The 15,724-nt window shown below is 50.3% G+C and overlaps 6 protein-coding genes across 6 annotated transcripts; 3 read left to right on the top strand and 3 right to left on the bottom strand.

Annotated features, from left to right (window-relative positions):
* Positions 1-237: 237 nt before the first annotated feature.
* Positions 238-2,393, bottom strand: AUEXF2481DRAFT_2898 (uncharacterized protein; the record flags this gene model as incomplete). The annotated part of the gene is made up of 2 exons (XM_013490733.1): positions 238-1,634; positions 2,351-2,393. 2 exons carry the CDS (start codon positions 2,391-2,393, stop codon positions 238-240), a joined length of 1,440 nt encoding a protein of 479 aa, XP_013346187.1.
* Positions 2,122-3,401, top strand: AUEXF2481DRAFT_77882 (uncharacterized protein). Its single transcript, XM_013491002.1, has 3 exons — positions 2,122-2,158; positions 2,244-2,425; positions 2,476-3,401. The coding sequence occupies exons 2-3, from the start codon at positions 2,392-2,394 to the stop codon at positions 3,252-3,254; spliced, it is 813 nt and encodes a 270-aa protein (XP_013346456.1). The 5' UTR covers positions 2,122-2,158; positions 2,244-2,391; the 3' UTR covers positions 3,255-3,401.
* Positions 3,402-3,639: 238 nt separating this feature from the next.
* Positions 3,640-5,657, top strand: AUEXF2481DRAFT_27332 (uncharacterized protein; the record flags this gene model as incomplete). Its single annotated transcript, XM_013490826.1, has 8 exons — positions 3,640-3,649; positions 3,763-3,863; positions 4,055-4,115; positions 4,172-4,278; positions 4,338-4,415; positions 4,469-5,145; positions 5,205-5,525; positions 5,582-5,657. 8 exons carry the CDS (start codon positions 3,640-3,642, stop codon positions 5,655-5,657), a joined length of 1,431 nt encoding a protein of 476 aa, XP_013346280.1.
* Positions 5,658-7,903: 2,246 nt separating this feature from the next.
* AUEXF2481DRAFT_2895 (uncharacterized protein) lies at positions 7,904-8,728 on the top strand (the record flags this gene model as incomplete). Its single annotated transcript, XM_013490732.1, has 1 exon — positions 7,904-8,728. The coding sequence occupies one exon, from the start codon at positions 7,904-7,906 to the stop codon at positions 8,726-8,728; it is 825 nt and encodes a 274-aa protein (XP_013346186.1).
* Positions 8,729-9,390: 662 nt separating this feature from the next.
* Positions 9,391-10,742, bottom strand: AUEXF2481DRAFT_37569 (uncharacterized protein). The gene is made up of 3 exons (XM_013490896.1): positions 10,678-10,742; positions 9,794-10,618; positions 9,391-9,740 (listed from the first exon to the last, which is right to left on the bottom strand). Exons 2-3 carry the CDS (start codon positions 10,549-10,551, stop codon positions 9,671-9,673), a joined length of 828 nt encoding a protein of 275 aa, XP_013346350.1. The 5' UTR covers positions 10,552-10,618; positions 10,678-10,742; the 3' UTR covers positions 9,391-9,670.
* Positions 10,743-10,988: 246 nt separating this feature from the next.
* AUEXF2481DRAFT_704034 (uncharacterized protein) lies at positions 10,989-13,274 on the bottom strand (the record flags this gene model as incomplete). The annotated part of the gene is made up of 4 exons (XM_013491111.1): positions 10,989-11,588; positions 11,637-12,146; positions 12,197-13,004; positions 13,065-13,274. Coding segments are annotated over 4 exons (2,128 nt in total), but the record flags the coding sequence as incomplete, so codon positions are not given.
* Positions 13,275-15,724: the final 2,450 nt, after the last annotated feature.

Here is a 15,724-nt window from a genome sequence, read left to right as displayed (position 1 = left end):
CCATGAAGTAACAATTTCGGCTTCACTTCCTGCGAATATTCTCGCTAGTTCAACCAATTGTAATGCGAACATAAAAAGGAATCAAAGATACATCCTCAGTCTCGTCTCAAGAGACGTATCAGGTCCCGGATCTTCTCTTGCACAAGCTCTCCGACAACTCCAATCAAATATGTGATACACTAATTTACAAGACATTTCTGGGTCTGAGACAGGTTTTTGTCCTTGGACAGTCTGCCTCTATCTTAACTCCACACCAAACTTGCTAACCAATTCTTGTCGAATCTTGTCATGCATGTCGTTAGCTTGTTCCTTGGTCAATGTGCTCTCAAGACTGCGGTAGTTGATTCTGTAACACAGACTTCTACGTCCAGTCTTTGGGTGAGTGAACTCATCAACCAAAGTAACGTCCTCGACCGAGTCTCCAGCAGCGCTACGCACAATTTCCATAATGTCATTTTCATGGAACGCAAGGGTCGGTGCAGCTGCTGCTTCAGATGCGAGGCCTCCGGCAGGAGAAGGCGAGGTAGATGTGTTCGAAGCGGTGGCAGTAACAACATCATCCTGAGGAACAACCTTTGGCAACCAGAAGGCGACATCGCGGGGTGCAGCGGGATACTTGGAGAAAGGCACGAAGCGGCAAATCTTCTTCTCATCGAACTGAGACAAAAAGCGAGAGTCTTTGCTCCAGAACAGACGAATGTCGGGAATCTCATAGAGGAGCATGGCAATTCTTTCAAGACCGATGCCGAAAGCCCAGCCGACTCTTGATGGTGCGTCAGCGTTGTCGAGAAGTGGCTGAGAAATGACACCACAGCCGAGAACTTCGAGCCAGTCTCCCTGCCAGAAGATTTCGAGCTCCCATGAGGGTGAGGTGAAGGGGAAGTATGCTTCAATCCAGCGGACCTTGAGCGGTTCTTGTGATTGAGCTTGGTTGCGGACTTCGTCGATGGTGGACGCTGCTGCTGCTTCCTTGGCTTTTGAGAAGATCTCAACAACGACGTTCTCCAGGGAGCGCTTGAGATGAGCAGCAACAGCCTCGGCCTCTTCTTGAGTATGAGGTTTTTGCAAAGGGTTACGTTCAGGGTGAGTGGTAGGGTTGGGATCTTCAACAACGATATCGGGCTTGGGCAGCTTCTCTACGTCCTCCCAGATCAGCTGTGCAAGTGTCTTTCCCTCAGGTACGGCATTGCGATCCCATGTCATGGCGCCCTCCATCTGGTGGAAGACAGGATAGTGTGAGCGGTCAATAGCATCTCTACGGTAGACATCGGCTGAGATAGTGAATCCCGAGCTTGTGTTTGCACGAAACACATCAGCCTGGTGTGCAGATGTATGCGTCCGTAGCACAGTGTGCTTATTGATATAGTAAGTGTCTGTCCGACTGCGTCCAGGGTGATCCAGAGGGAAGCCCAATGAGTCGAAGTTTTGGCCCACGGTTACCACCGGGAAGAAGTCATTGTGATGCTGATAGCCTGGGAAACGAGACTCGATCAACTTCCTTGTGATTGAGATTGGATGATTATCCTGTTGGTGCAGCTTTCGTGACACGGTTTCCAAGATAGTACTCGGGACGTTGGTCCATGAGTCCGTTTGATAACTCTTGCCGTGTATCGTGAGTTCTTTTGGCCTTGAATCTGTTTTCTATCGTCAGTACTGATTTAGATGTATTGCGCTCCACATGGGTGGTATTGCTGTTGGGTTAAGGTCACACCGTCAACGCGAGTTGAGGCTTTCCTATCTCCCTCGACATAACTCTCGCTGCGATTGAATATCTTGCACGCTCGTCCAGTCACCTGAGAATAGTGACCACAGAAAATATGCTATAGACTAACCTGAGCTATTGTAACGCCGCGTAACTGTCCAGGAGAAGAGAAACGCGTTGTTGGCGATCTTCGAACATTTACCACATGCCGAGATAGATGCTCGGTAGGGTAATAGCTTGAGCATCCTCCTTGATATGATGCAGCAAGACTCAATCGCGGCCTGATATGCTATGTCTAGCGACTCTGTGCCACTAAAGCCGGAGGCAGAAGAAAGCTTCATGTGGTCAGTGCGCCTCGGCCAGGGTGCTACCATTCGCACCGCATTTTCTTTGTTTCTCGAGATGTCACGACAACGACGGCAGGTGCGATGTTCATCTGGTACTTTCTGGTGATGGGTTAGTACCTTCGAACCTTTTCGGGTCTTGTTGATCATATTCTCCATCGCGTGCTGCTCTGACATTATCAATTGATATCTTCTAGCTCGACCCAACATCCACTTCATTAATTCACCATGACTATCTTCCCAGCAACCGACAATCAACGCATAACAAAAGCTATCGCAAAAAGCAACGATTATGGCAACGGACCCATCAAGTACCCGCTGTAGTTTGGTGGTACATCTTCGGCCATGGCAGCGCTATTCTCTCACCCGCTAGATCTAGGTTTGTGCTGAGTACATACGACCAGGAGCACCATCGCTGATGTGATCTAGTCAAGGTTCGGCTCCAGGCACAACATCATCACGGAGCTCTTGACATGGCCGACACCTTCAAGCATGTCTACAGACGCGAAGGCTTCTCAGGACTCTACAGGGGCATATCGGCATCACTCTTGCGACAGCTCACGTACTCGACTGCCCGCTTTGCAACCTACGAAAAGCTCAAGTATATGGCCGAGGACGATGGTGTAAAGGCTCCTCACACGCTACTCGTCGGGCTCGCTGCAGTTTCAGGTCTGGTGGGTGGTGTTGTTGGCAATCCAGCCGATATCTTGAACGTCCGTATGCAGAACGATGCCGCTTTGCCGATTGCTGAGCGCCGCAACTACGGCAACGCAGTCAGTGGATTCATCACGATCGTTCGTGAGGAAGGTTGGAAGCAGAGCGTCTTCAGAGGCATGGTACCAAACCTTGGGAGAGGCGTGTTGATGACAGCCGGACAACTGGCTGGATACGACGTGTTCAAGATGGAGCTTCTGGCCCACACTGAGATGCAAGATGGTACCATGACACACATCGCTGCCAGTACTCTTGCTGGACTCGTTGCTACAACACTTTGCAATCCCTTCGACGTGTTGAAGACGCGAATCATGGCCAAGAACGAACGTCTCGGTATGTGGAATACCATCAAGACGGTGCACAGGATGGAAGGACCAGCATGGATGTTCCGTGGATGGCTACCAGCTTTCATTCGATTAGGACCTCACACTGTAGCAACTTTCCTCTTCTTGGAGCAACAAAAGAAGTATTACAGAAAGCACTACGCGGATTGAAGCAGATATGGTGGAGATGGTGAAAGCTGAAAGCTGCCGAGTGCACACCAAAAAGTCAATTGGCCTAGATCCCTAGATACATTATCCAACCTGTGTTGTCTTCATTAACAATGAGCAGATGCATTCGAGGTCCCAGCAGACCCTGACAAAGCTCCAGCATGTGAAACGCGTGCAAGCGAAAGCGTGGGTTAAGGTGGCTCAAGGGGCAATCGTGGGTGGAGAGGAGCGCCAAGATTACGCCGGGTCCAACCGCCATCGGTCGCCAGCTGTTCATTTGTGGGCTCTAGAGCTTTAGGAGGCCAGACAAGTAGTGACTTCCCCTCTCCCCATTGAACCATCAAAACTTGTCGACACTCCCTCCGGTTCGCAAAGAGAGACTGTCAACATGAGTGGTCGTGAGTCTACACCCTGCAAGATGCTCCCGCCACAATGCCCTTTGCAGACTGGCGCAGTGGAGCATCTTCTTTGACACGTCTGTCGCATGTCGACTAACACCTCGCGCTCTCAGTACGATTCCTCGATCTGGTGAAGCCATTCACCCCTCTCATTCCTGAGATTGCTGTCCCCGAGACCAAGACTCCCTTCCAGCAGCGCCTGATATGGACTGGTGTACGTCACTCCAAGAATGAACACCACGACTTGTACTTGCAAGACATCTCGCTCTGTGCTTGTCAGCCAGGGACCTGTGTCCAGCCGAACACTGCCCAGAATGCGACTGCGCAGAGCTGATGTCACTTGCTGTGCAAAGTTGTGGTGCATACCATCCACGTACCGAAAGCTGATCTGGTGTTCTTGTGCAGGTCACTCTCCTCATCTTCCTGGTCATGTCGCAGATGCCTCTTTACGGCATTGTGTCCTCTGGTGAGCATTCGCGGAAGGTTCAATCAGAGAGAGGCTTCAATACTGACCCGTCCCAGACACCTCTGACCCGCTTTACTGGCTCAGAATGATGATGGCCAGTAACAGAGGTACCCTCATGGAATTGGGTATCACCCCTATCATCTCCTCCGGCATGGTCTTCCAGGTGCGCAACAAATACCCCAACATACGAGCCTCGATGATCAGATCTGACACAATTCGCAGCTTCTCGCTGGAACCCACCTCATCGACGTCAACCTTGACCTCAAGGCCGACCGCGAGCTCTACCAGACTGCCCAGAAGGTTAGCAGCTCCAGAAACCAAGCGTCAAGCGAAGCCGATACTGACTTCTCTAGCTCCTTGCCATTATCCTCTCCTTCGGCCAAGCCTGCGTTTACGTCCTGACCGGTCTTTACGGCCAGCCCTCCGACCTCGGTGCTGGTATCTGCGTTCTCCTCGTTGTCCAGCTTCTTACCGCCGCTCTTATCGTCATCCTCCTCGATGAGCTCCTCCAGAAGGGCTACGGTCTCGGCAGTGGTATCTCGCTCTTCATCGCGACCAACATCTGCGAGTCGATCGTCTGGAAGGCTTTCTCTCCTACCACCATCAACACCGGCAGAGGTCCCGAATTCGAGGGTGCCATCATCGCCCTTGTTCACCTCTTGGTCACCTGGCCCAACAAGCAGCTTGCCCTCAAGGAGGCTTTCTACCGTCAGAACCTGCCCAACGTCATGAACTTGATCGCTACCATTGCTGTCTTCTGCGCCGTCATCTACCTCCAGGGTTTCCGTGTCGAGATCCCCGTCAAGTCTTCGCGCCAGCGTGGTATGCGCGGTTCTTACCCCGTCCGTCTCTTCTACACCTCCAACATGCCCATCATGCTCCAGTCGGCTCTTTCCTCCAACGTCTTCCTTGTCAGTCAGATGCTGTACTCTCGCTTCAGCGACAATCTTTTGGTTAAGATGATCGGTGTTTGGGAGGCTCGCGAGGGTTCTTCTCAGATGCTCCCCATCTCTGGTCTTGTCTACTACATGTAAGTGGAGAACTACTTCTCTGGCTACTCTCAGCGCAATTACTGACCGATCTTCACAGGTCCCCTCCTCTCAACTTCAAGGACGCCCTTCTTGACCCCGTTCACACCGCTCTGTTCATCGTCTACATGCTCACCGCCTGTGCCGCCTTCTCCAAGACCTGGATCGAGGTTTCTGGCTCCAGCCCTCGCGATGTTGCCAAGCAGCTCAAGGAGCAGGGTCTTGTTATGGCCGGTCACCGTGATGAGTCCATGTACCGTGAGCTCAAGCGTGTCATTCCCACTGCTGCTGCCTTCGGTGGTGCCTGCATTGGTGCTCTTTCCATTGTCAGTGATCTCGTTGGTGCTCTTGGTAGCGGCACCGGTATTCTCATGGCTGTCACGTAAGTTTGGAATCCTTCTTTATTCTAGTGTACTCGTCAGCTAACAATCATCACAGCATCATCTACTCTTACTTCGAGATTGCCGCCAAGGAGGGCGACATGTCCGGCCTCAGAGGCATGGTTATGGGTTAAGAGACTGATGTTTCAGATTTGAGAATCTTCTACATTGTATATTTTATCACTAGGGAAGAAGAGGTATGCTACAGGCGATCTTGGGGAGGAATCTTGCTTGGAACAAAAGCTGGTCTCTAAAAGAGCTATGTAGATCATAGAGGCCAGGCACTTGCGTCACAAGTGCCTTTCGATATTGGCCAGATCGCCGTTAGTCCTACGCTCTTTTGTAGGATGCAATTTTAAGAAAAGTTATTCACAGTCGCCCTTGCCTTCAACTGTTCAATTTGCTGATGCAACTCTTCAACGGTCTTCAACATGTCACCCATCTTGATCGATCTTATCAACTCCCAGAGCCTATCGAACTTCTGACTATCGGGATACAAAGGAACCTCTTAGACGAGGGATTTTGTTGTGGAAAACAGAGGCATGGCAACTTTTCACTCGACTCTCTGAGTGGCTAGTCAATCAGGAACATATGGGACAAGTCGCTCCTTCCAATTTGCAGACAGAGTCCCGGCAGCTACCTCTGTCTCTTTTCGGGTTCATGAGCTTGCGTCCAATCGCTCCTGTGTCGTCACTTCCTCTGCGAGCACCTCAGACAGAGCTACGGGCCAAGCTCAAGGAGAGATCGATGGATTGAGATTTGCCGTTCGTAAAGTCCCGACGAGTCAGTCATGTTACTTCATATATTGTTTGATCGAGCATGATAATCTCTCGACCCTTGTCGGAAACATCCTAATTTGCCATGATTGCCTTGGAGAATACTACATACCTTCGCTCAGTCCAAACTGTTCCCTGTCGAGATGGAGTATACATAGCAGAAGCAGGTCGAGTGTTATTGACCATGATGATATTCCTGCTGACATGGTATGCTTCTATAGCATTGAGCTGCTGGTGTTCAAAGAATGGTTGGTGCTCTCTCGTTTCAACATTATCCCGTCGCGCTTTTCATTGACTTGTTTTATCCCCGGGTCGACTGAACACACCGGTCCCGGTCTACGACTAGGTCATCATTCACGGACGTGTTCGGTTCTGTCTGAGCAGACATGGCCACCGTTGACGATTTGTGCCAATACAGCAATGCAGGAACAGCTTTTACATCGAACGAGGACAAGGCGGAGTGAAGTGTTGAGGGCTGTACGTAGCTTCCACGCAAGATACGCGTGTCTCAGGAGGAATGATGCACGTCAAAGTGATCCGTCCTGTTGCCTTGGTCTAGTATTGCCACTTGATCAGGCGAAGCAACAAGGCGAAGTAGTATAGAGCTCGAGCACAAGTCCAACACAGACCACGAGTAACAACAAGGCGGATGTTGATAGAAAGAGACAGAGGTCAGGTTGGTATCAGGTCTCACGATCACGCGGAGAGAACAGCGTTCCGGACCGGTTCGGGTAACGATTACAACTTGATAGGGTAGAATTGGTTGGTTGTACGATGTAGACTTCACCTTCCTTCTTTTGACAAGTGACATGTGCTCTTTGTGGAGAAACAGAGCGAGAGATGGGGCTGAGTTACTGCTACGGTACAGTATCTTCGGGGGACGGCGCGGTAAATATCGCGATAGGCAGAGAGAATGCAACAGAAGGGGGCTGTGTAGAAGCTGAAGTAGGTAGGTGGAAGAGCGACATGTCTTCTCGCTCAAGTGCTTCCAAGCAAAAGCCCAGAGGATGGTCTGTGAGAAGGAAAAGCTGTGCAAAGTTGAGTGGTGTCGAAGGGTGGCAGGCCGGGAGAGCGCGGGGCGAGGCTTAGAGACAAGTCAGGGAGTCAGGCCCGCGTAGCAACTCCATTCTGGCAGACATCGTCTAGACTGTCTCGATTCACAGTGCATGGCGCATTTCAAAGCAGTGACACCGGAACGAGATGGCTATGGCTGGCAGGTCTGTGTACCCCTGTAGATAGAGACGATTAGTAAAACAGATGTGGCACAACGGTAACAAAGCATTTGCAAGAGAGCGCCGAGCGCAGGGCTCGAAGGTTCGGCGGCTGAGCGATATAGTGTCCGTGCACGCGAGCATGACGGTGGAAACGGCCATGGTCGGATGAGGCAGTGCAAGCAGCATGAGATATGTAAATGCGAGAGTGAGCGCCTACCAGTAGGGGAACAAGTTCAAAGACCTATCACCATCTTCCTACGCAAAAGCAAACACTCTACAAGAAATACAAGCACAAAGAAAGATAGCAGACTCGTCTCTTCACTGCAACGCATATACCAAGGCCGGCATCTCCATTCCGCTTGTCGACCATCTTTCGACCAAAAGCACACCATGGCATCCCTCCTTCAAACACCACTCTCACCACCGATGTCCAACGCCTCTTCACCCACGGCCTCGCCCTCAAAGCGCAGATCGCCCTCCCTCTCCATCGACCTCAGCAATCTCCCACAATTATCCACGATCCCCGTCCCGTCAAACACCTTGATCATCACCGGCCTGAACGACCCTGCCATCTTCGGCGCCACAAACCTCGCAAGCATAAAGCAAGCCCTCGACAGCCACGCAACAACCTATTCCTTCTCTCCTCTGAAATCCTTCCGTCGCATCATCGCCTCTTTCTACAATGTCGACGCCGCTATCGACATTCGCTCAAAGCTCGACGGTGAGAACGTGCTGGGTCAACGCATCAGAGTCTACTTTGGCACAGAAACAAACATCACTTCGGTTGAGGATCAACACTTGAAGGCGCCGTCGACGGGGAAACTGTTCTTTATCTCTCCTCCTCCTTCGCCACCTCATGGTTGGGAGTCTCGTCATGAAGACCCTCCTAACAAGGAGGTTCACGCCGAGGATCTCGCAGATGCTTTACACAAGTTGTCTTCTGTGCCAGAGGACGAACAAGTGCATGCTCAGCATGTAGAGAAGTTTGAGGAAAAGACTGCTCCCGTTTCTGCTCCGGCTGTGCAGAGAAGCAGAGCTGATTCGAGGACAATTGTTTACTCTCCTGTTGAGCAAGGTCATTCGCCTCTTCTTCCTGCCATTGCTGTCGAGGATACTAGCTGTGAGGCATCGCCTGTAGAGGAGAGCTTTGGCGAGGATGCACAGAAGCCCATGGTTCACACCGCTCGTCCTCCTGTTGAGCTCATGGAGGAGTAAACCTCTTTATTATACACACATTCTGCTTTCACTACGGCGCTACTGGGAGGTCAAGGGTTGACTAGGTTGGAAGGACAGGTTCAGGGAATAAATAAGCATTGGGTCAGGCGCATTCGAAACAGCGACAATTGTCTATTTCCTCATCTTTCAACACCAAACAAGCATTCTCAACAATCGAATGGAATCACCTCAAACATCAAATTTCATCTCCGTCTTTTCCAAAGGCAAGCCATCCTCATCATGCATCATGCTCTTCCACTTTGCTTTGCGTTCTCAAACTTACTCTATATGATGCGAGAGTAGGCTCACGCAGTTGCCATGTTGACATCTTGATCCGAACCGATTCAGACCTTCGAGTCGGGTCCCGCATCTTCCTTGCCCTGAAGTATTCGAATCCTAGTCCATCTCTTTGCCTCGGATCAATCTCCTCACTCTAGCGCCCTCACAAATCACAGAATGCGGCCTCCTTTCACCCTCCTTCCGCTGGAGTTAAAGAAGCTAATCGCCAATGTCAGCACTGCTCCATGTATAATCAATGGCCAAAACTGACACTGACCGCATGATTGAAAGTATTCTTCATGCCTCTGGAGCTGCGCGAGAAGCAGACAATACAGACACTATTCGCAGGACTGAGACACTTTGATATCATCACTCTTTTCAGCAGGCGTTTCAAAGTTGGAAAGGACCGCGAGAGGCCAGGTATTATTAGTCTGGGGCAAATACAGGGATGATACTATTTGCTATAAAAACAACATTTCGTAAAAAAGCGCTTCGGTGTAGAACTTGTCCTGCTGGAGTCGAGTGGTGATCCAAACCGCAACTTGTTACACTTTTCCTCCCCATCTTGTTGAACTCGTGATTTCCCGTTGTTGTTCGCAATCTTTTATATACTGATCATCCCCTTCTGGTTGGAGAGATGCATCGTCGGATCGAGTTTGGCGTTTACTGGGTACGGCCGGCAGGGGCAGCAGGTCTGGGGGCAGCGCCTCCCTGAGGACCCATTCTCTTGCTCCTGTGATATGCGTCAGTAATGTGTCATCTCACGGTATAATCAGCACCACTTACATGAAGGTTCTGGAAAAGAAGGAAATGCCAATCATCAAAGCCCAGCTGGGCATGATGGAGAAACCGTAGACGACCCAACCGAAAGGAACGGCAAGACCAGTCTTAGCAAGCATACCATCAAAGGGGTGGAAGAAGCCCTCGTAGGGAGTCTTTTCCTTGAAAGTCTTGTCGGTAGCGATGGAGACGATGTCCTGAGCGGAGACGGTGGTACGGTTCAGGGGCAAGAAGTAGACGGTAGTAGCGGGAGTGGTTTGATCGGGAAGAGGCTGGGGAAGCTGCATGTAGATGATGCTGGGAGCGCCGGCACCCCAAGCGTTACAGAGTTGAGGTTCCTGCTCACAGTCCAGACGAGCGAGCTGAGGAGCGCTGGGGACAGCGGAGAAGAGTGAAACAGCCTTGGACCATTCCTGATCAGAGCGAACACACATGCCGAAGCAGGTGCGGTTGCCGCCAGTGGTGTAGACCATCCAGTCCTCAATACCAGGGCTGGCAGTAGCGGCGCCAGGCTTCAGGACCTGGGCGTAGTTCTCCTTGGTCAGCTGAGTGACGGCGAGCTGCTCGACCTTGCCAGCGGCGGCGTTGACGGGGTTGGGGACACCAGATGCGGCCGAGGCTGCTGCTGAGCTGGCCGAGTTGACGTTCGAGGTAGCGGCGCCGATGAAGTTGTTGATCCAGCCCTTTGCCTGGTCGAGGAGAGGGAACTGCTGTTGGGCAGCTGCCATGGCGGGCAGTGCCAGAACGATGGGAGCGAAACGCATCTTGTGAGGACTTGTTGGAAGGTGGGCAAGAAGTCAGGAGAAGAGGGAATGGATTATCTCTGCAGCACTTTGTTCGAGTTAGGAACGTCCAAGCTCGACTATCTCGTCTTACCGACTTTCACTTACCTTGCGACTCGGTGTTATGGATTTCCTAAGCTCAAATCAAGTTGGTGATGCCCGTTTCGAGGGAAGGAACCGATGATGACAGAGTGCATGCTTGGCGCTGCTGCCTTCTTTCTGTTATCCACGTCGCCATGATAACAAGACTTGGAGGTACTTCAGTACGAGCACTCATTCTTGAGTTTCTAACGCGACGCGATTATGAACTCTACAAGTAGATTCACAACTTGATCACTCTCGGTGTATCGCAGATTCAGGCGCCCAAGTCGCAAGCCATGGCTCTCGCTGTTTCACAAACTCGACATCCTGAAAGCTAGCTACATCAACGGCTCAAAGTCCGGCATAGATACGTACGGCCAAATGTCTGTTGTGTCCAATGGAAACAGAGCATCCAGATCAGCATTATCATATGACAAGAAGTCTTGGATATTTGGCTGAAATATAGCCATCTCGCTTGTCATCTCTTCCATTCGCAAAGGATCGAAGCTTGACAGCTGTTGCGGTGTGATCCCTAACAATTGATCCGACTTCTCGGCTTCAAACCTTGCAATGCACTCAATGACAGCATCCAGATGTTGACAGAACTCTCTTGCAGCGATGTTACCCAGACGATCTAGTTGCTTCATGAGATGGTGTGCCGATTGGAATGCCTCCTTGTCCGCATGCGCATTGGATCCGAGGCAGAGATTCGATACTGCAAGAATGGTCGCAGCTGCATAGAGATACTGCGCTGATGAGTAGTCCAAAGCTGGGAGCGCTGTCCAAGCTTGGGTTATCAAGCGACAAGTATGTCTTGCCGTGTGTACGCAAGTTTCGGCTAGCATGAATGTAGCCTGGGGGATCTCATCCCTTCTGTTGGTTCGATTGGTGACTTGAAATACCTGCAGCAAGGTTGGTCGAGTCGCAAGAATCACGCACTGGTTGAGTCAGCCAGGTCAACAAACGTCAGCAGTCGATTAACTTACCTGATTGAAAGATAAATGCAAAGCGACAATATGCCAACTCGCCGGTTTGTCTGGCAACATCCTCACACCTTCTGGTAGTGTTGCCGACCAGTCTCGAAGGCTCTTGAAGATCGCTTGCACTTTCTGGACAAATGGACGATCATTCTTCTTCCGACTGTACAGTGTAGAGATCGTCTCTCCAGCAATACTCGCAAGACGCATCGTAGCACAGAGGTAGTCAGCACTGACCACATCGCCCTTTTGCGCATCGCTGAGACCAGCATCTGAAGGTGGGTTGACTTCTATATCGTCGTTTAGAATGAAAGCAGAATGCCCAATCTTGCTGGCGATGAAGCGATCGAGAGCATAGACCGTCCACCATAGACGTGCTCTCATCTGTCTTGCAGCCAAGTCGGGTAATTGAGACTCTGCAATGTTATGATGTAGACCCAAAGTCATGGAGAGGCGCATGGCTGATCCGATATACCAGTAAGCAGAATGGCGTCTGTTCATCGCCAAGGAGTATAACGTCTATTGTGCATTAGCAGTTGCCGTGTTGACTCGTGACTTCCTCAACTCACGATACAGATCAAGACCTCCACGTGGTCTGCTGTAGCACGCTCTGGCAACACAGGCAAGAGCGCCCTGGCTTTTGCAAAGTACGCCAATCCTGGAAACACCGCATCTTGGGATTCAGCCAATCTAGGAGAATAAACCTGAGCAAGTGCGAACAGCGCAAACAGCTTGCACTCCTTCATCTCGCTCAAAGATGATCTATCAGTGTACGCTTTCTCTAGTAAGCTCCGAACACTGGACAACGATGAGAGATGATAGCATTGTCCTACCGTCGCAATCACAGATTCGACAAGTAGGTATGCCTGAGGTCGACTTGGCCACGGTGTATTCTCATCTGCTGCTTGCAAGATCTGACTATCTTGGATGTAATGAGTCCTCGCCATATGGACTTCCGCTTGCGTATGAAGTAGAAGTTGTCGCAAGCGAGATGAGAAACCTGTACATGCTGCTTCGCCGATGAAAATGGGACTTTCATCAAGTGGTAAGAACCAGGCATCATCTCGAACTAGAGGGTTCCCTGAGTCGGTGGTAGCAGTGACTTCAGGTGTATTACTTTGACTCTGTTGGTTGGCCTCGTTCTGTGGTGTGGGAGCCTGGTTCTTAAGACGATCTATCTCCTTCAACAGATCGGTAATATAGCTTGAGAGTGTTAGTCGAAACATCTGTTTTATTGCTGTGAAGATATACCTTTCCCGAACTGTCGTCTTTCTGTCCTTGACAGGATATTCGCATAGCGCGTCATTGGCGATTCTGCAATTCTTACAAGGCTTTTGACCATCACACTTGATCTTATGCGAATGGCATCGTTGACACCTGCAGACGGCAAACTGATCAACTTAACCGAGGCTTGTTGGAAGGTCTTTGATAACTCACGCGACGCTCTTTCTCGGCTTCTTGGATACCCTGTGCTCGGAAGACCTTGCCCCTCTTGTTGATTCCATTCTATCAATGATGGATATATTGGCGAATATGCCAGATCGTTTGTCGGCGATGTGGCAGAGGGATGGCAAGATTGTTTGCCGCGTGTGACTCTGCCTCGGTATAATGCTCCATCTTGCCGAGACCATTTCCAAGATAACCATTCTCATCACGACCACGACAAAAACATTGTCGTTATCAATTTTTCATATCTCAAATATAGCTTATTTCCTACATCACATGTGATACGATGGGCTTCCCACTGATTGCAACCTCTGCCAGCATCTCTCTATTCTTCCCACAAGTTTCCAACAATCCGGCGACGGAGCGCACTCTCGGATTATCAACACGTCCTCGTGGCGACCTCTTCAGCAGCAAAAAATTGGCCCGATGACTGCACCGAAACGAACCGGGCACCATAGCGTAGAGGCGGAGAGGTACGGCTCGCGTTGGTCGAGTCGCCCTGCGGTGTGCTTTTACGGAACTGATGCACGAGAAAGTCCTCTATCTTGCACTACGAGAGTCAAGATACGATATTCGTCCTTGTGCCCGGCCTTGTTTCGTGCAGGTCAATGAACAGTCGAAGCACGATTCCTAGTGTCGATCCCCCAGATTGGAATCAACTGTGATGCGACGCAGGTAGCTAGTGCTCGACCCTGAGATGCTTCCTGCGAAGATTATTGTATATGACCTGATGGTCGCGTCTGAGTGAGCCTGTTCATGATTGGAAAACAATGCGAAGCTCCCGTCAGCAATGGCAGCAAGAATGCAAGCCATCAAAAGGCATGGTTAAATTGTGATTGTAGACCTATACCGTGGGAGATACCACTTTCAACATGGGCGATTTTCAATTTATATCCATCGACAATCAAGTTGTAGTTCTCATGAACGAATTCGCCATCCATGTCGGTCTTCAAATAGTATTCAAGAGGTGCTTCTCCCTGATGAAGCGGATGGACTTCTGATTGATCTGCACCTCATGAAGAGTGGACAGAAAGGATGGATGTCCTGAAAACAGTCATAAACTTACAAGTAACCATACACGTCTATATCAGCTTCGGTGAAAAATAACGTGTTGCCGGCGTCTACGAATCCTCGTTTGTTATGCTGCAGTGTCTGGCTGGCTGAGGACGCTGTCTGTAAGCTCGGCAAGAACACACTTTTCACCGAAGCAGCCAGACCTACGCTCACAACCACATCATGCATACTCCTCCTCATCGATGAACAGTACTCATGAGGTCCTGCGACAGCGTCGTGTCTACCTCGAGACTGTGCTGTCTGCTGATGCAAACGTTCCGATGTCATCGTTGTCGAAAAAGCTAGCACAAACGCGTCGCGACTCCTAGCCTCCCAGCCTTCTCTAAAAGCTCTATTCTCCCGCCCATACCCGGTTCTCTCTTCCTTGATGTCATCGTACAATGGTCAGGCTCTTGCACATTGGGTTGTGTTCCCGGCATCCACAAGCTTGAGCAAGATTGACAGCCCATGGGCGCATCTACCGCCCACTTCCTCTTCACCACCCTTCCCACCAGTCTGGGCTTACACAAAACAAAAGCAATGGTCAGTACGGGGGTCGAACCCGCGACCTTGGCGTGCCTATTTCAATCTCTCATGCTGACCGCAAAGTCACCGTGAGATGGAGATATTAGCACCACGCTCTAACCAACTGAGCTAACCGACCAGGTCCGTGATGATTGCTCGCCACGTGATGTGACTGGCCCCTCTGGGCACGTATACATAGTTCTGCTCGAGCAAATCGGTGCCTTGATTATCAAGTTATCTCGTTCAAAGGGCTCAATAAAGGACTTTTTCACACATGTGAGTTTCTACGACTAGCTCCCAAGCTAACCTAAGTGTGAGAGCTTGTTTGGCTGGAGACACTAGATGTCAGATGATCCAAATTGTTCGGCCACAGATGCACATCTGTTCGCACGCTTCTGTGTGAGAGGTTCTGCAGCAAACAATACCAAACCACCAAAATCGTCGCAACTTGTACCTGTTTGGCCAGACATACAAGATTGAGATGAGAATATATACACAAGCTAATTAGAAGTGCAATAGCATACCACAAGTCATAAGATACTGTATGTCGCCGCTGTGAGATGATTTATATGTCCAAAAAGATGGCTTTGGGGACGACCCTGGCTGATGATGTGACGGGTAGATGCCAAGTCCAATCGTCCAAGGCTCATCGTCTGTCTATCTTCAACATACCGTCTATCGATATGCGAGTGATCACAAGCACGTTAAGGACCACTTATGGCTACAGTATACCAAACACGTCTTAGTTTTACGCAGATTTAGTACAATGTGAATGAATTATCAAAGCAGCTACGATACGGTAGTGTTGTCGAGATTGAAGCCTCGAGTCCGAAGCCTGGAATTTCGGACTTCGCCTAGGAAGCTCACGGTCCCCCACCATTCTCGGACTCGATGAGACTCGGTGGAAAAATCATTCTAAAGCGTGGGCTTCTTTCGTGCTCACGACCGACCTCGTCGTCGGCAAGCTCTGTAACCTTTAGAACAAAAATTTGCCTCGAGTCGTTTTTCGCCTCTGAGCCCCTGGATTCAGGCTTCTCTCTTTTTTTTTTTTTTTTTTTTTTTACTAACGATGT

Source organism: Aureobasidium subglaciale, assembly GCF_000721755.1.
Source record: "Aureobasidium subglaciale EXF-2481 unplaced genomic scaffold scaffold_4, whole genome shotgun sequence".
Lineage (NCBI taxonomy): Eukaryota > Fungi > Ascomycota > Dothideomycetes > Dothideales > Saccotheciaceae > Aureobasidium > Aureobasidium subglaciale.
Note: the sequence above shows the minus strand (reverse complement) of the source record. Positions and strands in the feature narration are given on the sequence as shown.